General features: G+C 49.3%; 2 protein-coding genes across 11 annotated transcripts in view; both read left to right on the forward strand.

Moving 5' to 3' along the window:
- The window catches only part of LOC146300363 (growth factor receptor-bound protein 10-like), a 44791-nt gene extending 41235 nt beyond the window's left edge, over positions 1–3556 (forward strand). For 7 of the 10 annotated variants that reach the window (XM_084702250.1, XM_084702251.1, XM_084702255.1 and 4 more), the window contains one exon: positions 205–3556. In XM_084702250.1, the coding sequence (XP_084558376.1) occupies positions 205–351 (147 nt within the window). In that variant the 3' untranslated portion in view covers positions 352–3556. The remainder of the gene's footprint in view (positions 1–204) is intronic. The other 3 variants (XR_014765595.1, XR_014765601.1, XR_014765607.1) reach the window with 1 other exon arrangement.
- Positions 3557–6469: 2913 nt separating this feature from the next.
- ddc (dopa decarboxylase) lies at positions 6470–23105 on the forward strand. The gene is made up of 13 exons (XM_084669192.1): positions 6470–6670; positions 9204–9317; positions 10204–10323; positions 13021–13155; positions 13861–14004; positions 15154–15220; positions 15301–15395; positions 16843–16910; positions 18555–18631; positions 20112–20131; positions 20353–20451; positions 22009–22110; positions 22905–23105. Exons 1-13 carry the CDS (start codon positions 6470–6472, stop codon positions 23103–23105), a joined length of 1443 nt encoding a protein of 480 aa, XP_084525318.1.
- Positions 23106–24970: the final 1865 nt, after the last annotated feature.

Raw genomic sequence — 24970 nt, forward strand, 5'->3', positions numbered from 1 at the left:
CTCTGATAACAATAAGATGAGGGGATGAATGTTTATAGATGTTTAAGGTTACAGATAAGAACAGTCCCTATGTTCATCTTCCTGAGCATTGTGTTGTGACTTACGGTACACGATAGGGCACAGAAGGTGAATCAGCATGTTTCTCTCTTTCTTATTGGTCCTCTTCCTTCTTTTCCTGTTTTCGGATTGGACGGCGGCGGGCAGTGTGAAGAGGAGGGACAAGTGTTCTTCAGCCTTGACGACGCCGCCACCAAGTTCACTGACCTCATCCAGCTGGTAGAGTTTTACCAGCTCAACAGAGGAGTCCTGCCTTGCAAACTCAAACACCCATGCACCCTTGTGGCCTTATGACCCTTGACCTCTGACCTCCAGCCTCGGACTTGACCTGAAAACAAGTGACAGTTGTTTTTTGTTTCTATGAGAAGCAGAAGCTGGAGGACAAACTCATGTAAGAGCAGCCAGCATTGTTCTGTCCCTGGGAGAGGCTCTATGACAAGAGAATGGATTCATGTGTTGTGTTTGTATCCATAATCGTCAGTTTGGTATTCGGTCAAAAGTGTTTTGTTTGTCATCGAACAATTGCCGTCATAAAAAAAAAAAAAAAAATGTTTTAGATAGTCCAACCAATTAGATATCTGCACTTGGAATAGCCTTACTTCCAGTACTGTATCCGAGTCCTTTGTTCCTGTTAGTAATCGTGTTGGAGAGCAGGAGCTACTCCACATACTAGTGTCAGGGTCCTGGATGGTGCATGGCAGGGCCTGAATACTGGGCGCAGACAAAATGACTACTCACACTAGGACACAAACAATAAGGATTAACTTGATTTTCATAGGAACTTGTCCATCAAAAGCCTAAATGTGCTTTTAGGTTTACTAATTATGTTAATCTAAAAACCAGGTGTGAAATCTCCTTTAATTGACTGTCGGTGTGTTTAAAGGGGCGGCCTCTATACAAGCTGCTGTGAAGGTGATCATAAGTGTACACATTGTTAACACTCCTGTTTTTATAGTGATAGTGTGGGCATATATATTCAAATGATATGGAACACTATTTTCATCGTTTTGAGTTATTGTTATCATGTGGATGGCCCTTAAAACAAGTGGTAGAACTGAAGAACACAGCTGTGAACCTGTGAACTGGAGGAAGATTGATGAGTCACACTGGGGACCTCCACCAGGGGGACCTCCACCAGGGGGACCTCCCCCAGGGGACCTCCACCAGGGGACCTCCACCAGGGGGACCTCCACCAGGGGGACCTCCCCCAGGGGACCTCCACCAGGGGACCTCCACCAGGGGACCTCCACCAGGGGGACCTCCACCAGGGGGACCTCCATCAGGGGACCTCCACCAGGGGACCTCCACCAGGGGGACCTCCACCAGGATAACGGACGCCATAGTCCCTGTGACGCTGCTCAAGTGTCAAACACTCAGTTTGAACTTCCTGTCTGTAGTCCAGATTTACCAGATGGAACCCAGAAAGGCTCACATGGTTCTAGAGGCTATAAATCTGCGGTGGAGCTTAGAACCACATCTCGCACTGTGAGTGGACATTCTGGACACATGAAAAACAGAAGTGGAACCTTCCTCCTCTGCTTTGACTGGGGATCCAGTGACCTGTGACCCGTGTGGGGTCTCCCTCGGATGGAGACCCTGCCAGTGTGCCTCCAGAAAGATTACAATGAACAGGTTACAAGTTGTGCTCCCAGATCGATTTCAAACTCTCAGACTGATATGATAGTGTATATATATACACACAGTGTAGGTGTATATAGAGAGTGAGATACAGACACATTTGGCCTGAATCTGGGTTATTGGTAAATCCTTCAAGAGATTTTCAGAACAAATGTTTTACCTGTGATGCAACTTTGAGAGCCATTTTTATGTATTTTAGTTTCAGAGACGGTCTGTACCAGCTCCATTATAAGATGCAATGACTCAGCCATTTAACTATTGTTTCAGCAACATGTATTTATTTATCAGGATGTGAGTGATTACTTGAAATGTAGTACTTTTATCAGCGCTGTTTCTTTTTGTCTGTTTTTTTCTCCTCTTTTCTTTTTTGACCATGAAATGAAACATGAACATATTTTTTCACAGCTTTATCTTTGAATATATCCTTTTCACTTTCTATCTGATGTTTGTGAACTTGTCACTTTCACTTTTTACAATGTTTTAACCCTTGCTTTTTCTGTTGTTGTGGTCTTTATTCCACCTAGGTGACAGAAGAATCGAGGTTCCCTATTAAATAAGGTTCTCTTATTTAATTTGTGCTTTGCTACACACACATAGTATCGTATGCCTGTACGTGCTTATCCTGCAACATTGAAGATCAGTGTTGCGGTGTAGGCTTACAGTGTTGCTATGGAAAAGTACAATCACTGATCTCATTTGGTCACATGCACATAGTGTCTGATTCTAAATCAGTGAAATCGTTGTCTGTAGTAGGAAGTTAAATGAATGTCACTGGACTGCTCGGGGTCATCGTAGGTGGACGTGGACGTGTATATTTGGGAGTTGTGAGTTCTATTTTGTCCGTAAAGATGCTGCCCTTGGCAACAATAGCAGCTCGCAGGAACCAAGAAAGTGTTTGACCTTGGGTAGACGGTGACATTCAGAAGCAGTTTAGCAGGTTATTGCAGACTGCTCCATAGCAGGGCTTCAGTACAGTGAGTGCAGTCAGCTGGACTGCGGGCAGACTCCTGGTGGATGTGTCACACAGCCAGCCAGCGGCACATTCCAGACCGTCTGTCCTCGAGTATGTCCTTTACCGTTTTACACCTAGTCCTCCTGTCAGTCCAACCAACCCCAAACCCCCTCCCCACCCTCACCCCTCCTAACCCTCCTCACCCTCATCTCCTCCCCACCCTCACCCTTCCTAACCCTCTCCACAGTCACCGCGCCCTAATCCGAGTCCACAATCCGTTCCTGTTGCGAGCAACATTGCCCATCTTACGATGCCTTTAAATAATTACCCGTCATGACCTTAACATGCGGTGCCTCTGTGACTAGACCTGACTAATGGAGCCAAGAGGGGGATCTCTCCTTGTTACTGATTGATTGATGATATTGACTCAATGCTTGATAGAAAGACTGTACAGCATGGAGGAGTGCACTAAATATATATCATCAGAGCATTATAAACTATGATGTATTTCAGGGAAACAATAACAGCAGGAGAAGTAACTTATCTGTTTTTAAATAGAAATATCATGTTTTCATAATGTGCTTTGCTTCCATCTGTAAATAGCTCAATGGCTTATACATCTTACATGTAACCTTTTTCAGGTATTTTTTTGTACAAATGAGGGACTGATATATTCTGTTTATTGTCATTAGAATTAAACATTAATGCATTGCTATAAATATAATGTGTTTGTATTGTCTTCACCAATGATGATTCTGAAAAAACATTTACAGTGTGCTACTTTACTACACAACATGACTCTGTAACAGTATATCTGTATACTCCCAACATAGTAACCTATACAGCATGATGTAGAATAATTGTTGGATAACCATACAATAAAGAGTTTTGGTGGTTGAGTGCAACATACATATACTCATATTCTCATGGTTGAAAGATGAACATACAGCACAGGTAATCATGTTACTATGGTTCCCAGGTGTCCAAACAGGTAATCATGTTACTATGGTTCCCAGGTGTCCAAACAGGTAATCATGTTACTATGGTTCCCAGGTGTCCAAACAGGTAATCATGTTACTATGGTTCCCAGGTGTCCAAACAGGTAATCATTTTTCTATGGTCTCCAGTTGTGGTGCATAGGCCTTTAGGTAATCTTGTTGCTGCGGTTTCCACTTGTACATACGGCTAATCATGTTGCTATGGTTCCAGGAGTAGTGGTGTACATTCAGGCAGTCATGTTGCTATGGTTCCAGGAGTAGTGGTGTACATTCAGGCAGTCATGTTGCTATGGTTCCAGGAGTAGTGGTGTACATTCAGGCAGTCATGTTGCTATGGTTCCCAGACGGTGTCCAGGGGTTCCCTTTCCCCAGTTGCCCACTAGATGGCAGACTGTTCAGACTGACTCAGAGAGGCTCACATCCTCAGAGAGGCTGCTGTCACGCCCACATCCTCAGAGAGGCTGCTGTCACGCCCACATCCTCAGAGAGGCTGCTGTCACGCCCACATCCTCAGTGTTCCCCATGTCTGTTCATCAGCCGTGGCTTGTTAAGTGTTCCCTGTGTTCCTGAGTGCTTTGATTAATAAACACTTTTCGGTTTGTTTTGATCCTGCATCTCCCTGTGTGTGGGTCTCCATGTGGCAGCTTCAGGATTACTGAGGCACCAGGTGAGGTGGTTTGTTGAGTATGACATGTCTTCATCTTTACCACTCAGTGGCAGATCAAAGCCGAGACAGAAACATTAAAGTAAAATATAAAATGCACTCATTTGTGTTACTCACACATTGTGAGTTACAAACTCGAGAGTTTACTACACACACACAGGATGAACACACTGCTGCGTTGACTCATTCCTCACCCCAGCGTGTGAGCGTGCGTAGTAAGCACCAACACACTCGCTGATCACTTATGATTCACAGTGGTATAACAAAAGAAGGTTCGAGTATTAGCCTGCAGATCAAGAGGGTCAAACCCCCCCCTGTGCTATACGTGGTTCTGGATGAAAGCATCTGATAAATGAACACATACTGTACATGTGTCCAAGTCTGTCAACTGTTGCCTGTAGGTGAGCTGAGCAGTGTGGATGGGGGGCGTGTTCGGAGGAGCTGTTTGTGAATCAGCTCTTCAGCTGGGAGTGTAATTGGTGTCCTCCAGACAGGATCCCAGCTCCTATTGGCTGGCTGAGGAAGGGGGCCGGCCGTGGCTGTGTTGTCTGAGCAGATAAATGGAGCGTCTCACCCCAGGACTCACAACACTGTCTCTGGAGACGCAAGAAGAGAGAGGAGCTCAGACCATACTATCGTAAGTACACACACACACACACACACACAGCTCTAATCCAGTTTTAGATAAGGTTCTCAGGGTGTTGTGGGAGCTGATGCATGCAGATACATGCAGGATGTGATGGTGGAGGTGGGCAGGGGATGCGTGAGAGGGTTTCCAGCAGGTGCTCTGGTGTGCTGCTTACATCACTTACTTTACTTCACTGTTCATTTCATCAGGAATATCAGTGTGTTTTTCTTTCAGTTAACATCTCGTCTGTCGTTCTATTCCTACAGTTTTGAACAATAGAGCATTTGTCTTTCATTTTCCCAGCGACTTTAGTTAATAAAGATAAACTTGATGCCTTCGAAGTTGTTTTGTGCTTTAAGCACCTGGCTATGGTTGGCTGCAGCTTCAGATGATCACCCTGCTCTCTCTATGGAGCCCCCCAGCATAGAACCACCTCCAGCCAGCCTGCATGTCCACACAGAAACCCTTTAGACTATATTTGAGCACTTGATCAAACGTATGATGGGTTTGTGCCTCCTGTCTGGTAGTTGGACTGGAGGAGGGCAGAGGAACATGCAGGAAAGGTTGCAGGACACGCGCCGTCTAACAAACCCAACAACCCTAAACATCAGCTCTACAGAGCTGTAGAGCAGGACTTCTGCTTGACCTGGGTCCACCTGCTCCCATTTCAACATGGGTCCCATCATATGTGAAATACACACACACCCACACCCACACACACACCCACACAAACCCACACACACACCAACACAAACCCACACACACACCAACACAAACCCACACACACACCAACACAAACCCACACACACACCTACAAGCCGGTGACACTGAGCTGAGTGAGTATTTAATTCACACCAGGATTAGAGCAGATTACGCTGGATTAGTATGGCCAGTTTCTACTCAGTAGAATGGGGAACGGCACCTGTGTGCTTTAGCCTCCAGTGCGTGTGGTGCTGTACCTGGTCCAAGGCTGTGGTACTGCTGTGTACTCATGATGCCTGACACACTACTGGGGTGCTGTGGAGGCAGGACTAGTCTCCTTGTTACTCTTCTGTTCTGCTATCTGCAGTACCAGTCGTGGATTTGATAGAAAGGCTCAGTTTTGTGTGTGTATCTGTGGAAATGACAAAATAGCACGATTAATTAATAATCAAACCTAGACAGTAATTTAGTTAGTGTTGCCATGCATTCCTATAAAATATTAAAGTTAAGATTTTTTTGTAAAGGTCATTTTCTGAGTCATTTTGTACTGTCAATTAAACTTGTAGTTTACCACGTTTTAGAAAACCCTTCTGTGATGCTACTTTAGGAATCTCCTGACAAGAAATAAACATACATCTCTGTAGACCTCATATAAACCTGCATCACCATTGGTGACAACGACAGCTGTTAGATTAACAGTGTGTTAAAATTGGTCCATTTTACGAGAGTGGACCCATGCACTCAACAACACAACACTGGATGTTACATGAACGCTTTGGAGAAGCAGCTTTGTGTAAACCCCATCCCTCCCTGTGAGCCAGTGTCGTAACATGGACACAGCGGAGTTTCGCCGGCGAGGGAAGGAGATGGTGGACTATGTGGCGGACTACCTGGAGAGCGTGGACCAGAGGCAGGTGTACCCCGACGTGGAGCCTGGCTACCTGAGGCCTCTGATCCCCGAGGAGGCCCCCCAGGAACCAGACTCCTACGAGGACGTCATCAGGGACATCGAGAGGGTCGTCATGCCGGGGGTGAGCAGGACATCTGCTGCTTGTCTTGTGTGTGTGTGTGTGTGTGTGTGTGTGTGTGTGTGGGAGGCAGCAAGGGGATTTGATATAACTTAACTCTAGAGCTGAAAGGGGCTCTAACATAGCCTGGTTCTCGAGTAGAACAGAGTTACAATTAGGGTTAGTGTTAATGTCATTCACATGTCCCTTTTAAACACTGGATTACCATTTCCCTTGATCATCCAGATGATCCAGTAGCCTCAGTGTATTTGTATGGTGTGTGAGGTGTGTGTGTGTGTGAGGGTGTGTGTGTGTTTGTGAGGTGTGTGTGGGTATGTGTGTGTTTGTGAGGTTTGTGTGTGTGTGAGGTGTGTGTGTGTGTGAGGGTGTGTGTGTGTGTTTGTGAGGTGTGTGTGGGTATGTGTGTGTTTGTGAGATTTGTGTGATTGTGAGGTGTGTGTGTGTGTGTGAGGGTGTGTGTGAGGTGTGTGTGTGAGGTGTGTGTGTGTGTGTGTGTGAGGGTGTGTGTGAGGTGTGTGTGTGTGTGTGAGGTGTGTGTGGGTATGTGTGTGTTTGTGAGGTTTGTGTGTGTGTGAGGTGTGTGTGTGTGTGTGTGAGGGTGTGTGTGAGGTGTGTGTGTGTGAGGGTGTGTGTGAGGTGTGTGTGTGTGTGTGTGTGAGGGTGTGTGTGAGGGTGTGTGTGAGGTGTGTGTGTGTGTGTGTGAGGGTGTGTGTGAGGTGTGTGTGTGTGTGTGAGGGTGTGTGTGAGGTGTGTGTGTGTGTGTGTGTGTGAGGGTGTGTGTGAGGTGTGTGTGTGTGTGTGAGGGTGTGTGTGAGGTGTGTGTGTGTGAGGGTGTGTGAGGGTGTGTGTGAGGTGTGTGTGTGTGTGTGTGTGTGAGGGTGTGTGTGAGGTGTGTGTGTGTGTGTAAGGTGTGTGTGTGTGTGTGTGTGTGTGTGTGAGGTGTGTGTGTTTAAGTTCCACAGTGTATCAGGTGCAAGTGCTCCCCATCTCCAAACTAGCAACTACCTGGAAGCGTCTCTTGGCGCTCTAAACTTGTTCAAAGTCCCATCCAAAGTTCAAGGAGTTGTAATCATTGATGAGCTGCGGGCCAGTAGGAAGGGTCGACTCTTACGGTCTGTCTTCACATGCCTCAACTCTGACATATTAAACACTTGTTCCGTTTCTGTAACAAGGCAGTTTCCTCCAACACCTCTGCTTTATGGTAGGAAGGAGACTCGTTAGCCTAATGGATGACTCACCATGGGAATACCCTGACAGGCAGGCGGGCAGGCAGGCAGGCAGGCAGGGAGGGAGGGGGTGAGGGAGGCAGGCAGGGAGGGTGTGAGGGAGGGAGGCAGGCAGGGAGGCAGGCAGGCAGGCAGGGGGTGAGGGAGGCAGGAAGGCAGGCAGGGAGGGTGTGAGGGAGGGAGGCAGGCAGGCAGGCAGGCAGGCAGGCAGGCAGGCAGGCAGGGAGGCAGGCAGGCAGGCAGGCAGGCAGGCAGGCAGGCGGGCAGGCAGGCAGGCAGGCAGGCGGGCGGGCAGGGGGTGAGGGAGGCAGGCAGACACGGAGACAAGCAGGCAGGGAGGCCGGCAGGCAGGCAGGGAGACAGGTAGACAGGCAGGCAGGGTGTGACGGAGGGAGGCAGGCAGACAGGGACACAGGATGACAGGGGGTGAGGGAGGGAGGCTGGCAGGGAGGCAGGGAGGCAGGCAGGCAGGCGCAGCCTCTGGCTCACAGCCATGAAAGCAGAAATAATGAGATTTGAACAGCCATGCAGCTGTGGAACACATACATGTTATTGGATTATACCAAGTCCACGACTAGAGCTAAAACATGTTCAGAATATGACAACATCAAGATGTGTTGCGTCTCAGATCTGATTTGAAAGATTAAATATTCTCCCTTATACTAAACCTTGAACCAAGCCCTCAGCCCTTGCAAACCTGACCACTATAACAACGCAACACACCTATCCCATAACCATGCCATAACTATGTCATAACCATGCTATAGCCATATTATAACCACTTTATAACCCTGGCATAACCATGCTATAACCATGCCATAACTATGCTATAAACATGCTATAACCATGCTATAACCATGCTATAACCATGCCATAACCATGCCATAACCATGCTACAACCATGCTATAACCATGCCATAACCATGCCATAACCATGCTATAACCACGTTATAACCATGCCATTGGAGTCAGGTCACCGGGTGGTTAGGGAATCAGGCTAGTAATCAGAAGGTTGCTGGTTTGTAATGTAAATGTCAAATGTTAAATGTAAATGTAAAAATGTAAATGGTTTGATGGTGCGAAATGACGTTGTGTCCCTGGGCAAGGCACTTCACCCTACTTGCCTCGGGGGGAAATGTCCCTGTACTTACTGTAAGTCGCTCTGGATAAGAGCGTCTGCTAAATGACTAATGTAATGTAAATGTACTAACCATGCCATAACTATGCCATAACCATGCCATAACCATGCCATAACCATGCCATAACCATGCTATAACCATGCTATGGTGTGCATGTGTGTGTTCATGCAGGTGACCCACTGGCACAGTCCCTACTTCTACGCCTACTTCCCTGCTGCCTCCTCGTACCCGGCCATGCTGGCAGACATGCTGTGTGGAGCCATCGGCTGCATCGGCTTCTCCTGGGTACGGCTCCTCCACGCTGCCCTCAACACACCTGCCCTCAGCACACCTGCCCTCAACACACCTGCCCTCAGCACACCTGCCCTCAAGACACCTGCCCTCAACACACCTGCCCTCAACACACCTGCCCTCAGCACACCTGCCCTCAACACACCTGCCCTCAACACACCTGCCCTCAACACACCTGTCCTCAACACACCTGCCCTCAACGCACCTGCCCTCAGCACACCTGCCCTCAGCACACCTTCCCTCAACACACCTTCCCTCAGCACACCTGCCCTCAACACACACCTGCCCTCAACACACCTGCCCTCAACACACCTTCCCTCAACACACCTGCCCTCAGCACACTTGCCCTCAGCACACTGCCCTCAACACACCTGACCTCAACACACCTGCCCTCAACACACACCTGCCCTCAGCACACCTGCCCTCAGCACACCTGCCCTCAACACACCTGCCCTCAACACACCTGCCCTCAACACACCTGCCCTCAGCACACCTGCCCTCAGCACACCTGCCCTCAACACACCTGCCCTCAACACACCTGCCCTCAGCACACACCTGCCCTCAGCACACCTGCCCTCAGCACACCTTCCCTCAACACATCTGCCCTCAGCACACCAGCCCTCCGCACACTACCCTCAACACACCTGCCCTCAGCACACCTGCCCTCCGCACACTGCCCTCAACACAGCTGCCCTCAACACACCTGCCCTCCGCACACTACCCTCAACACACCTGCCCTCAACACACCTGCCCTCAGCACACCTGACCTCAACACATGTACGGTAGACATGGACACGCATTTGTGTGCGTTCGTGTGTGCATGTTTGTGTGTGTATGTATGATTGTGTATATGTGTGTGTGTGTGTGTGTGTGTGTGCAGGCCGCCAGCCCAGCCTGTACAGAGCTGGAGACAGTGATGCTGGACTGGCTGGGGAAGATGCTGAAACTCCCTGGAGACTTCATCGCTGGAACCCAGGGTCAGGGAGGGGGGGTCATCCAGGTGGGTTCAGGGAGGGGGAACAGGGAGGGGGGGAACAGGGAGGGGGAACAGGCAGGGGAAACAGGGAGGGGGGGAACAGGGAGGGGGGTTCAGGGAAGGGTGGTAAAGGGAGGGGGGTCATCCAGGTGGGGTCAGAAGAACACACAGCGTCTGCAAGGTTAGACCTCTCCACATTCAAATGTCAGTATTGATTTACCCTCTCGCTACGATCCTGCTAAGTAATGTTCAGTATCACCCCCGGGAAAAACATCCCTTGATATGTCGTTTAATAACCTGCAGACAGCTGCTCGTCCCTCGACTCCACCTGATGTCTGTGCTCACCGATGGAAACGGAAACAGGGCCCTTCAGCTCGACTGTGTGGCTCAGGGCACCTCGGAGAGCACCGAGAACGTTTAGGGTGACAGGATTGATCCGGTCTAAAATCCATCAGCAATTTGTCTGTCAACGATTTGTCTCCTCCGTAAGAGCAGAAAAACATTGGAAATTGCCTTTTAGTATGCCAGCAGACAGACTGCTGCAGGACTGTGGTTGGGGGAAGGAGGAGAGGGGGGGGTGATGGAGAGGAGGATGGAGGGTTGTTGTGGAGAGGAGGGCTTCACGTGGTCAGGATGTGTGGATGCAGCAGACCAGCTGTGTCTGAGGGTGGCGGGGCGTGTCTCAGCGCTCGGCTGTCACGTCGCGGCCTCGTCCTAGGGGTGCTTTTGTTGTCACGGGCCCTTTTTAAATGCTCCTCACTATGGCAACAAATGGCTCTCCTCGCACACAGCCAGCGTAATGAGTGCTTAGACCGAGCGCAGCCCGCCCACTCTGGGGGCGCACAGCAGCAACGTAGCGACAGGAGAACAGCGCTAATTGAAAATCAGAAACGTACAATGGCAGATTGTCATGTGTTCCTTCAACACACCTTCTGTGAAGGCCAGTCTCTCAGCCCAGAGAGACAGCATGTTGCCCTGGTCTGGACCTCCCTCTCTCAGCCCAGAGAGACAGCATGTTGGCCTGGTCTGGACCTCCCTCTCTCAGCCCAGAGAGACAGCATGTTGGCCTGGTCTGGACCTCCCTCTCTCAGCCCAGAGAGACAGCATGTTGGCCTGGTCTAGACCTCCCTCTGTCTCTCAGCCCAGAGAGACAGCATGTTGGCCTGGTCTGGACCTCCCTCTGTCTCTCAGCCCAGAGAGACAGCATGTTGGCCTGGTCTTGACCTCCCTCTGGCTAGATTAACTCCCTTGTGGCCTTTGTGTTTTAATGTTCCAGGTGAACTGTGGTTTCACAAGGGAACATACGTGTTTACGTTTCAATCATGATTTGTTCATTCACATTTCACACATTTATCTGATGCTTTTATTCAACTTGACTTACGGTACACTGATCGAGTACTAAAAGTATGGCAGACGTCATTGTTCTCCAGGGAACACAGGTGTGTCTTCACGAGGGTCATCGCCCTCCTGCAGTCAGCATTGATTGGCTGATCTTTCTGACCTATCCAGGATAACGACCCCTGGCCCCACGGAGTCACGCTCACTCTGTGACTGTCTACATCTGTTGTGAGGCCCATCATTCTGCTGATTATGGCTGCGACATGACTCACAGCTCCTGATCGTTTGATCTCTCGCTGGTGATTCAACAGCAGATCCAGTGAAAGAGATGCTGAGAGCCGCCTGGCTGAGGTGGGGGGGGGGGTGGGGGCGGGGGGATGGGGGGGGTGGGGGTGGGGGGATGGGGGGGGAGTGGTGAGTGAATAGACTCAGTCCTTTGAAAACCATCGTGAGACAGAAGGGATAGTTTGCATGATAGTGAAATTAGTATGTTTGAGGAGCAAAACCTAAATAGAATATAGAAATGCTGAATGCATTACAGCCACTCGTGTTGCGTTTATCATATGGTCTTCTCCTGCCTGTCTGTCTGCCTTCCTACTGTCTCTCCTCTCTACTGTCTCTCTTCTCTAATGTCTCTCCTCTCCCCTCCCCTCCCCTCCTCCTCTCCTCTCCTCTCTCCTCCTCCCCTCTCCTCCTCTCCTCCCCCTCCCCTCCTCCTCCTCACCTCCTCCCCTCCCCCTCCCCTCCTCTCCTCTCCTCTCTTCACCTCACCTCCTCTCCTCTCCTCTCCTCTCCTCTCCTCTCCTCCTCCTCCTCCCCTCCTCCTCTCCTCCTCTCCTCCCTTCCTCCTCCTCCTCTCCTCTCCTCCTCTCCTCCTCCTCCTCCTCCTCTTCCTCCTCTCCCTCCTCTCCTCCCCTCCTCCTCTTCTCCTCTCCTCCTCCTCCCCTCCTCCTCCTCCTCCCCTCCCCTCCCCCTCCCCTCCTCCCCTCTCCTCTCTTCACCTCTCCTCCTCTCCTCCTCTCCTCCTCTCCTCCTCTCCCCCTCTCCTCCTCTCCTCCTCACCTCCCCTCTCCTTTCTCCTCCTCTCCTCCTCTCCTCCTCTCCTCCTCTCCCCTCTCCTCCTCTCGTCCTCTCCCCCTCTCCTCTCTTCACCTCTCCTCCTCTCCTCCTCTCCTCCTCTCCTCCTCTCCTCCTCTCCCCTCTCCTCTCCTCCTCTCCCCCTCTCCTCTCTTCACCTCTCCTCCTCTCCTCCTCTCCCCTCTCCTCCTCTCCTCCTCTCCCCCTCTCCTCTCTTCACCTCTCCTCTTCTCCTCTTCTCCTCCTCTCCTCCTCTCCTCCTCTCCTCCTCTCCTCCTCTCCTCCTCTTCACCTCTCCTCTTCCAGGGCACGGCCAGTGAGGCTACACTGATGGCTCTGCTGGCGGCTCGTTGCCGTGCGGTGCGACTCGTCCAGGCCACCGACCCCGGGCGCTCGGAGGCTGACATCATGTCCAAGCTGGTGGCCTACGCCTCGGACCAGGTGACACGGGCTTACTGCAGTCAAGACAGTTGACCTTAAACATGTGGAAGTATTTGCCTGCCTTTTTCCATTTTCACTGACGTTCACATGGGTCGTCTGAGACAGATCGCGTCGGCCATGTTTGTTTTCTTCCCTCCACCTGCCTGGCCCTGGCCCCGGCCCTGGCCCCAGCCTCGGGCTGATGGGGCTGTGGGGGTGAGGATGACGCAGGCCTACTGGTCAGAGGCCAGGGCAGGACTCTGCCTGAGGTCCACCACAACCTTTCAGGGATGCAGTCTGCTTCCACCAGAGTGCTGTAGCACTCCCAGGAGCTGGGGAAACCTGCCCACACTGCTGCACTGGAAGAAGCACCTTAGAAACAGGTCATTCACATAACACCAGGAGGGTTTCTACAGGTGGATCTCAAGAGGGTGGACCCATCTGAACACTTAGCGATTCAAATGAACACTCCTGGGGTTGATTTAACACTTTGAAATGCTGCTAGTCTAAAACTACAGATCAGCTTTAGGACAACACACTCTGTTCTGTCATAGTGTGAAGGAGAAGATTTCAGTTCCTCACTCCAGTCTGTATACTGGCATCTCACCCTAACCCTACTCCAGTCTGTACTCCAGTCTGTATACTGGCATCTCACCCTAACCCTACTCCAGTCTGTACTCCAGTCTGTATACTGGCATCTCACCCTAACCCTACTCTTTCCTGCAGTCCCATTCGTCCGTGGAACGAGCCGGTCTGATTGGTGGCGTGCAGATGAAGAAGGTTGCCACGGACGACAGCTACGCGGTGCAGGGCAAAACCTTCCGGAAGCTGCTGGATGATGACAAGAAAGCTGGACTCATCCCGTTTTTTGTAAGGAAACTCATCCTTTTCTTAACCTCTGGGTTTGTGAACGTATCACCTGTATCAGGAGAGAGACATGACTGCACAAAGGATTGTGGGTCAGAATATCCAGTAAAGCATGCTGGCTTGAATACTGCAAAATGCTACTGGATGTAATAGGACATTCTAGAATTTTGGGCATATATATCATCAATATACACACACACACACACACACATAAAATCAGGCCGTCTCTGTGTCTTCAGTAGAAAAGGACATGGTTTCCCAGCAGGGTCTGGTGTTTCCATGGCCCGCAGCTCTGGAAAGGCTAACGTTGTTTCCTATCTGCTCTCTTCGACCAACCTAATGAACTGGATCTGATAACAGAGATGTGACCACACACAGACAGGGGCTGGAACAAGGGTCAAGCCTGTTCAACTGTTTCACAACTGAGATTTAGAACTGCATTCGTACCTGCAGCTGCAGGTAGGACCAGACTAAGTGTGGCACCTCACAATTAAGGTGCACTGGATATCATAATGAATTTGGTTTGTTCGTTAGTTTGATTTGAGCTTTCCCCCCCTCCAGATGCACCTAGTCCACTGAGATATTATTGCACAGTGAGAACTCATTGATGTGTTACCATAGAGATATTTTAGTTTTGTCCTGCCTGTTTGAGATGAGATGAGGTTACTTTGCACTGTGCCTTACCACAGAACCTCACTTCAGTCTGACCACCAAAGTACTGTAAGAACTATGCACTTCTGATCCTTGATTTTCTGCTCTCCATTCTACATCCACTACTTGTATTCTGCTGTGGATAAAAGCTTCTTCAACAGGTTACATGAACAGCTTGAAATGTGATGCAGTGTTTCTGTCAACTTGAAATGTGATGCGGTGTTTCTGTCAGTTTGAAATGTGATGCGGTGTTTCTGTCAACTTGAAATGTGATGCAGTGTTTCTGTCAACTTGAAATGTGATGCGGTGTTTCTGTCAACTTGAAATGTGATGCGGTGTTTCTGTCAACTTGAAATGTGATGCGGTGTTTCTGTCAACTTGAAATGTGATGCGGTGTTTCTGTCAACTTGAAATGTGATGCGGTGTTTCTGTCAACTTGAAATGTGATGTGGTGTTTCTGTCAGTTTGAAATGTGATGCAGTGTTTCTGTCTGTGTTTCAGTTCTGCGCCACACTTGGTACCACCCCCTCCTGCGCCTTCGACAGAGTCACAGAACTCGGGCCGATATGTAAGTGAGGTTTACGGCGTTTTAAACCGGCGCAGCGGCGCGCGTGCTTGCGTGTGCAGTAACGTGCGGTGTTCACACAGGCAACCAGGAGCAGGTCTGGATGCACATCGATGCGGCGTACGCCGGCAGCGCCTTCATCTGCCCAGAGTTCAGACCCCTGCTGGATGGTATCGAGGTGGGGAGGCGAACACACTCATGCACGCACACAAGACACACACACACTTGAGAATACAGGCACACCAGCATGTGCACACACATCTGCGCACACAGATAAACGCACACTAAAGCAAACACTTGCACACTCACACACACTTGCGAACACACAAATATGCACGCGCACGCACGCTGTCATGTTTGATTTACAAACATGACAAACAAACAGTTTTTCACAACGCCAGAAAACATGTGACCACCGCCATCCGCTTTTCACGTGGCATAAATGTCAAGAGGAAAGCAGCATAGGGACGCTAATCAGAGGAGAATGAACATGCATCAATCAGTTAGCAGGCTGTGTGCACCCCCCCCCAGCAGAGCTGAGCTGTAACCACACACAGCAGATAAGGACTGTGTCATTTCCTGAGGCTGCCTCTAACCTTTAGATAAGACACTGCTATAAACCTCTCCCTCCCCCCATCAAAGAAATACCAGGTTATTGGACGCACACGTTCTAAGAGTGCTGGACGGAGAAGAAGAGAAAGAGAGGGAGAGCGTGGGGGGGGGGTTGGACAGGGATGGAGGAGGAGAGAGAAAAGGAGAGGGGGAGAGAGGGGGAGAGAGGGAGAGAGAGGGGGAGAGGGGGAGTGAGAGAGCCTCTCCAACAGGAAGTGACTGAGGGAGGTTTGATCTCCGTCAGACTGACAGCCCAGCCGTGCTGTCTTCCTCCAGGAGGACAGGTTGCCAGGAGATGAGGGATGGACAGGCCCCTGCATCAGTCAGCACGGCAGCCACGTGGCCCTGGCAGACATTGTCTTCTCTCCTCGCTCTTGATTGCGTCTGTCGCAAGGCTGTCGAGAGAGGATATTAGAAATGCGATAGCGAGCAAAACAGATAAGACGCCTCATGAGAGGAGGAACCTGTCGGAGAGTCATCACGGCTAAATGCTCAGTTTAGCATTTCAAATATTGAAACGCCTGCCCAGGTCAAGATGTGTGCTGTGCGTCTGATATCTCTCTGGCAACAATGATGAGTTATTTGTTTTCTCTATTGGTTGGTTAGCATCTAACAAGGAGAACACACCTCAAAGACTAACGTAAATAACCCTGTTGTTAATACACAAGTCAAACAAGACAACATTACTAGTACTCTACAACATATAGCTGGTGCTATTTGTTATGCATTTTTGCGAGTTGTCGACAAGTTGTTTTAGCAAGATGCCATAGTTTGCTGAATTGTTGGTTATTGCTTATCTGATGTGGTGGCGTAAGTCTAGCTACCAGGCTACTATTGTAAGGATTATAAAATACAAACCCCTGTAGACTCAAAGTGGGCGTTGCTAAGAATGTTTGCATGCAGTGATCCAAATTGTTGAGGAAGACTCAAACTAATCACATCTCATAGTGCAAAACGTTCTGAAACTTGTATTTACATCAAGTTGTGTATGTGTTTTTTATGTTTGTTTTTAGTTTGCGGATTCCTTCAACTTCAACCCACACAAATGGCTCCTGGTGAACTTCGACTGCTCTACGATGTGGTGAGATCTCCCGTTCAACATCCACCTGACTTGGTGACTTGACTTTCCCCTGGAAAGCCCACTCTCCCCCATACTTTGCTTCACTTGTGTAATAGGCCAACTTCCACTGCTAAACTGTAATGGTTTATATTGGAAAGGTCTACTTATCATTCAACACTCTCTCAATCAAACTGTCAATAAGTTTCCCCTCTGGAAAAAGGTTCTCACCAGCTCTATCGGAGAGTTAGCACTAGCTGTCATTTCAAAAGACGAGAGTTTAAAAGGTTAGTTGTAAAAATGTAACTGCACAGAAACATGACTGTTTGTTCTGCTTCCAGACCTACTGCCAGCTATGTCTCACTTACATTGGAGATTGTTAGAGACATTGGAATTGTAAAAACATCCTTACGGAGAACCTAATAGTATTTCGGGCTTACCAGCGTTAAATGTGAGGTTGGTCTTTATTGTGTGTTTACAGTGAGTCTATTGTTGCTGTGTAAACATTAGCATATAGTCACAGTTAGGACAGGACTAAGGTTCCACAAGCCCATCTGCCCATCAGTCAACACATCCTAACAACCTAGACACTGACAGATAGGCCCCGAGGGCGTTTCCACAACGACAACTGGCCAGAAATGAACAAATGTCTGAAACAGTCTGTCTGCATTCATCATCTATTTCTGAAATAACCTCAAACATAACCAGATATTGAGGTTGTTTTGAAGGGCCTATCCTCAACTGTGTTGTTCACACATTAGTGAGTGTCTGTCTATGTTATTGCTGGTTCTCAACTGTTACAGTGAACATCTAGCACTACCAAAGCTACAGTTTGAATTTCAGGTACAGACTCAATGATGTCTTTAGGGAACTGAGACATATTTGTACTTGTTTCATGTAGAGCGGTGGAACTGACAGATCATTTGCCCCCTTAATGCTGGGTATATCATTAACAGGTTTAATAGTATACTTTGAAGTAATTGGTTCAGGGTTGGAATCTAAAAGCTTTATTGTTCATCAGACATGGCAAAAGCATTTTGTTATCACATGCAGGTAGGCCAGAAGAGCGAGCTTTGCTATAGTAATTACAGCATTCAATTAGTATCATTTAAAAAAACTCTTCGACTTATATTAAACCCCCAAAATGTGTTCCAACTGCCCTTATAAACCTAGACAGTAGCTGTCATGCCACCCATCAAAGACAGTCTGGTTGTCAGAGGAAGACATGAAGTTGTTTTCCACAGCCATGTTGGTTGATGTAGTCCGTGTGGTTCTGTCTGGGAAGATGACTCAGAATCTAATTTCCTGGTTTTATGCTCAGTGAATCTGATTGGATGTGAATTATGCTCAGGGAATCTGATTGGATGTGAATTGGTGCGCTATTGTTGCTATTCTAGGACGTTTTAAGACCCGATTCAGATTGATTGTGCTTCATCAAGATGGCCTTTTAAATGTTGTATTATAACGTGATACAGTTGTAGACTATAGATATGGTTGTTTCATCGCTTTGATATTTAGGGTGTGAGTTGGTAAGAATTATGAATATTATTTATGGTTACTCTTTGTCTCCCTGCCTGTCTGTCTCTCTGCCTGTCTGTCTCCCTGCCTGTCTCTCTGCCTGTCTGTCTCCCTGCCTGTGTGTCTCTCTGCCTGTCTGTCTGCCTGCAGGGTGAAGAAGAGGTCTGACATCATCGGTGCCTTCAAGATGGATCCTCTTTATCTCACACATGAAAACCAGGAGTCAGGTTGGTTTGAGCCATTAGAACAACATCTCCTATTCCCTGTTTTCACTGCTGTCCTCAACATCTTTGAAATGTTTGATTAGTCAAAGGTTCTGATGTGTGCGCAGCTGAGAATCCCCCTGTGACAATGCTTGTAAAAGTCTACATAATTAATGTTTGATTCGATTCGATGTGTTATTTGGTGTGTATATTCCCCACGTGTGGTATGTATGTGGCCCTGGGTTAGCGTCCCTGATAGATGTCCCAGAACAGACTCTGTGAGCTGGCCTTGGAGTCACCAGCAGACCAGGGGGTCAACCTGCATCAAGGAACACTCAACACTGTTAGCATGGCTTGGGTGTGTGCACAGCACCTTCATCTGATTACCATCAGAACACAGCCTTCAGCTGATCACAGGTGTCACCAGAACACAGCCAATCCCCTTTATCTCAATACCAGTGCCACCAGAACCCAGCCAATCATCTCCACCACCTCCTAACCGCTGAGTCAGCCTGTAGCCATCATGTGGACCCCTCCTCCCCCAGCCCCCTGACAGCAACTCTGTTATTGGTGAAGACTCTCCCAGCCTCTCAGGGAGACCAGGACTATCTGACAGCCAGAACAGCCTCTCAGGGATGCCAGGACTATCTGACAGCCAGAACAGCCTCTCAGGTAGACCAGGACTATCTGACAGCCAGAACAGCCTCTCAGGTAGACCAGGACTATCTGACAGCCAGAACAGCCTCTCAGGGAGACCAGGACTATCTGACAGCCAGAACAGCTGAAATTATAGGTTGTTCCCTCCCTTGAGACGCAAGTCCAGTTCTTCTCAAGGCAATGTCGTCCCTGGAACAAAATGTTGCAGGTGTTGTCAGAGATGCAGCAAGTATTGATGTTTGCTGGCATGTCACATATGGAGAAGGCAGCAAGCTACATTACCCTTACTTTCACCCTGTCACTCACCCTCACCCTCCCATTCTCTCATCACCCTCACATTCCCACTCTCTCCCACTCATCCTCTCAATCATCCTCATGCTCTCCTTAGATGTTTTTTACTGTCCACAAAGTAAAATGCATTGCTCAGTCTAGTCAGTACCATAAAAACAGACAATAAATAAGTAAAATTAACTCTGCAGTACAAACCCTTCCCAGTCCCTTCATCCCCTCCTCTTGTTCTCTCCCGTCCTCTCATCCTCTCCTCTCATCCTGTCCTCTCACCCTCTGTCATCCCCTCCTCTCATCCTCTCCTCTCATCCTGTCCTCTCACCCTCTGTCATCCCCTCCTCTCGTTCTCTACCCTCATCCTCTCATCCTCTCTTCTCATCCTCTCATCTCATTTCCTCATCCCCTCCTCTCATCCTCTCCTTTCATCCTCTCCTCTCACCCTCTCTCATCCCCTCCTCTCATCCCCTCCCCTCATCTTCTCCTCTCCCTGGTACCAGCTGTGTAGCAGGAGCTGTGTATGTTGTCTGGTGTACTAAACTTTGCCATGTTTCATTTGCAGGGCTTGTGACGGACTACAGGGTAAGATACATCTTTATAGAACCAAATTCAGAATTTGCTGGAGCTTAAGGGCAACAAAAAAAATCCCTTATACCAACTTTTGTTGCACAAAAATGTACTTATTTAATATATTCACATTACTTCATTGAAAAGTTTAATGTGTAAGTATGTTTGAACTTGTACTTTGTAAATATACTAATTGTCTGTCTATGTGACCTCTGACCTTTCCCCCTCCTCCGCAGCACTGGCAGATCCCTCTGGGTCGGAGGTTCCGCTCCCTGAAGATGTGGTTTGTGTTCCGGCTGTACGGACTCTCAGGTCTCCAGGCTCACATTCGCAAGGTGCTGCTCTCTCCTGTCTCTCGCTCCTCCCTCCTGTCTCTCGCTCCTCCCTCCTGTCTCCCCCTCCTCCCTCCTGTCTCTCGCTCCTCCCTCCTGTCTCTCGCTCCTCTCTCCTGTCTCTCGCTCCTCCCTCCTGTCTCTCGCTCCTCCCTCCTGTCTCCCCCTCCTCCCTCCTGTCTCTCGCTCCTCCCTCCTGTCTCTCGCTCCTCCCTCCTGTCTCCCCCTCCTCCCTCCTGTCTCTCGCTCCTCTCTCCTGTCTCTCGCTCCTCCCTCCTGTCTCTCGCTCCTCCCTCCTGTCTCTCGCTCCTCTCTCCTGTCTCTCGCTCCTCCCTCCTGTCTCTCGCTCCTCCCTCCTGTCTCCCCCTCCTCCCTCCTGTCTCTCGCTCCTCCCTCCTGTCTCTCGCTCCTCCCTCCTGTCTCTCGCTCCTCCCTCCTGTCTCTCGCTCCTCCCTCCTGTCTCCCCCTCCTCCCTCCCCTCCTGCCTCCCTCTACTGTCTCCCCCTCCTCCCTCTCCTGTCTCCCCCTCCTCCCTCTCCTGTCTCCCCCTCCTCCCACCTGTCTCTCTGCTGCCCCCCACCTACCTCGCTTCCTCCACCCCCTTTTCCTCCTCTCCCCACTCCCCTGACTCCCCACTGAGCTGTATACATACTTATCTCAACCTGGTTAGGGAAAGGTAAACTAGTTCTTTTAACGTCGTCGATGCAGTATAGGGGATTCAGTATAGCGTTGCCTCAAGCAGGCTAATGAAGCTGTGAGGTCATTATGATCCCCTGCTATGATGGAGCTGATGATGAAAGCTCAGAGGCTGGAATGAGGACGTGGTCTGCTGGCTCTGGTCAGCATGTGGTCAGATCCCCAGTCTGGTTTGGTTAATGATGAGGACCACAGTGGTCTGATTAATGATGAGGACCACAGTGGTCTGGTTAATGATGACGACCACAGTGGTCTGGTTAATGATGACGACCACAGTGGTCTGGTTAATGATGACGACCACAGTGGTCTGTTTAAAGGGCAGAGACTCGACAACAGAACAATATCATGGCCACACTTGTTAACTCGTGCAACCATGCTGCTCTCTGGTGGCCGTCTCAGGAACTTCAGTAGAACTTGATTGGCCACAGTCCACGCATAAAAATTATAATAACACTAGTTAATAATAATAATAATAATAATAATATATCATATCACCACCACCATCACCACTGCTCCATCAGATCATCACCACCACCACACTGCTCCATCAGATCATCACCACACTGCTCCATCAGATCACCACCACACTGCTCCATCAGATCACCACCACACTGCTCCATCAGATCACCACCACACTGCTCCATCAGATCACCACCACACTGCTCCATCAGATCACCACCACACTGCTCCATCAGATCACCACCACACTGCTCCATCAGATCACCACCACACTGCTCCATCAGATCATCACCACTACCACACTGCTCCATCAGATCACCACCACACTGCTCCATCAGATCATCACCACCACCACACTGCTCCTTGGCGCTGCCCTTTACCTCGTTGTGTTTCCTGTCTGGGCAGCAAGTGGGCCTGGCCAGGGAGTTCGAGGGCCTGGTTCGTGCCGACCGGAGGTTTGAGATCAGCGCTGACGTGGTGCTGGGCCTGGTCTGCTTCAGACTCAAGGTAACCCTGGCAACAGGAATAGCTTTTCTGACACTCTCACCCCTGACCGGGAAGATCCACTCTTCCCTTCCCGATCTCTGGATCAGGAACTTTGAATGGATCCCTGAACCTTTACTGTGAGCAGTAGGACTCTACTGTAGGATTATACTGTTGACTAGTAGGACTCTACTGTAGGACTTTGCTATAAGACTAGACTTGTAGGACTCTACTGTCGTGCTAGAATGGAAGTACTCTACTGTAGGATTCCACTGTAGGATTAGACTGGTAGGACTACTGTAGTACTCTACTGTAGAGCTAGACTTGTAGGACTACAATGGAAGTACTCAATTGTAGGACTAGACTGTAGGGGTAGACTGGTATAAGTCTACAATAGGGCTAGATTGGTCTGTTCTGTAGGACTACACTAAAAGGAGGTCTGGACTGAAAGGAGATGAAGACGTTCTATGTGTTCCTCTCAGAGCTCCAACGTTCTGTGTTTTCCTCTCAGAGCTCCAACGTTCTGTGTGTTCCTCTCAGAGCTCCAACGTTCTGTGTGTTCCTCTCAGAGCTCCAACGTTCTGTGTTTTCCTCTCAGAGCTCCAACGTTCTGTGTGTTCGTCTCAGAGCTCGTTCTGTGTGTTCCTCTCAGAGCTCCAACGTTCTGTGTGTTCCTCTCAGAGCTCCAACGTTCTGTGTGTTCCTCTCAGAGCTCGTTCTGTGTGTTCCTCTCAGAGCTCCAACGTTCTGTGTGTTCCTCTCAGAGCTCCAACGTTCTGTGTGTTCCTCTCAGAGCTCGTTGTGTGTGTTCCTCTCAGGGCTCCAACGAGCTGAACGAGCAGCTTCTGAAGCAGATCACCCACGCCAGGAGGATCCACCTGGTGCCGTGTCGCCTGTCTGGCCGCTTCGTGCTGCGCTTCGCCGTGTGCGCCCGCACCACCGAGTCGTGCCACGTCCAGGAGGCCTGGAGACACATCACCCAGCTGGCCTCCCAGCTGCTGCAGGAGCTGCCCCACTGACCCCAGGACTGACCCCAGGGCAGGGGGGGGGGTGTGGGTCAGGGTTGGGGGAAGGTTCAGGGCGGGGGGGGGGGGGATTAGGGGGCAGGGTCAAAAGTGGAGGCAGTCAAAGTCAAGACCAGGAAAGGAGTCAGGGTTAGCAGTAGAGTTAGGACCAGGACCAGGACAAAAGACCAGGAAGACATGTCCACCGGACCCTGGCTAAGTTCAGCAGCATGTTAGAATGTGGACTCTGCAGATCTATAAATACAGCTGATATCATTCCTGACGTTGTCATCATATCACAGTCTGGTCTGTTCAGAAATATCTGTGAAGTATTTTTCTGTCTCTGGATCTGCATTGTGGGTTGGGACAAACACTCATGCTGGAATCAACCCGCGGAGAAAACACATTTCAAAATAAATACAGAAATAGTCAAGATCAAATAGACAGTGTTTAAGGTCAGATGGCTGAGCGGATAGGGAATCGGGCTACCAATCTGAAGGTTGCCAGTTTGTGCAAAATGACGTTGTGTCCCTGGGCAAGGCACTTCACCCTACTTGCCTCGGGGGAATGTCCCTGTACTTACTGTAAGTCACTCTGCCAAATGACTAAATGTAATTGTAAACAGATGATTAGACTTTTGTGTTGTGAGGAATGATCTCAGTTATGTTCATGGGACTCCTGCTAGCCTGCCCTGAGACCTCTTGACCTTTGAGATGGTCTCCGAGGCTAATGTTCACAACCACAGCTTTCTGGAGTAGATGGAGGATATTGGAGGATTAGTAGTAACAGTGTTGTCGTAGTTAAAATGTTCTTTATTTCTTTCTTTAACCTGAGCAGCATTTAACTAAAATCAGACATGTGCTTTAATGTTGTGTTGGAATCCACCCACCAAGTTTGGGTAACTTCCGGTTTGGGTAACTTCCTGTTTGGGAGTAAGATCTCAAAGTGTTCCTGAGATTCCGAAAGGTTGTGACCTCTGTGGGAGGTGATTGGTCTGGATAGCAGATCCTTGTGTGTTTCCCAGGTAACAAGCTGGCCTGAGGGGCAGATGAGATGTGTCTCATGGTTGGTCTGTACACATTGCTGGTGTCCGCTTCACTGTGATTCACCCTGTGGTTAGTTAATGTCTCCCTCCTGTACTGGACTGCTTATTCTGCCCCTGTGTGTGTGTGTGTGCATGCAGATATTGTGTGTTTAAAATATAGTATAACAATTTTAACAGACATTAAAATAAGCCCTGATAACTGCTTGTCCATGCAGTTTATGACAAACCAGGTTTATTTTGTTCAGGCTGTTCTGAACAGTCTTGAAAGTAAAATGTATCGGTGGAGATAACACCTAAGAAAGAAATGTACGTTGTTGTGTGTCTGTGCTGTTGTAGCATTAACAGGGACAGGCAGTATTATAGACTGGCCTCAAGAAAGGAACTTTAAAGGGCACTTGAGGTTGAAGTTGTCTTAATTAATTACTCTTTTAGAATGGCAGAGTCAATAGAACAGACTAAGTCTATAGCCTGTTCAGTCATGACCCCTCTCTCTCCCCCGTCACCCCTCTCTCTCCTCCATCACCCCTCTCTCTCCTCCATCACCCCTCTCTCTCCTCCATCACCCCTCTCTCTCCTCCATCACCCCTCTCTCTCCTCCATCACCCCTCTCTCTCCTCAATCACCCCTCTCTCTCCTCCATCACCCCTCTCTCTCCTCAATCACCCCTCTCTCTCCTCCATCACCCCTCTCTCTCCTCCATCACCCCTCTCTCTCCTCCATCACCCCTCTCTCTCCTCCATCACCCCTCTCTCTCCTCCATCACCTCTCTGTGTGAGTGCTGTCAGCGAGGAGTATGTGTGTGTGCTTTTCCTTGTGAAGTCTGTGTGTTGCTTGT

Source organism: Hypomesus nipponensis, chromosome 2, assembly GCF_054491055.1.
Source record: "Hypomesus nipponensis isolate SF chromosome 2, ASM5449105v1, whole genome shotgun sequence".
Classification (NCBI taxonomy): Eukaryota; Metazoa; Chordata; class Actinopteri; order Osmeriformes; family Osmeridae; genus Hypomesus; species Hypomesus nipponensis.

Coding starts and splice junctions, on each gene's coding strand:
- ddc (XM_084669192.1), top strand. CDS start 6,470: ATGGACACAGCGGAGTTTCGCCGGCGAGGGAAGGAGATGGTGGACTAT. Junction 18,632..20,111: donor ACATGAAAACCAGGAGTCAG/GTTGGTTTGAGC, acceptor TTTCATTTGCAG/GGCTTGTGACGGACTACAGG. Junction 20,452..22,008: donor TCCAGGCTCACATTCGCAAG/GTGCTGCTCTCT, acceptor CTGTCTGGGCAG/CAAGTGGGCCTGGCCAGGGA.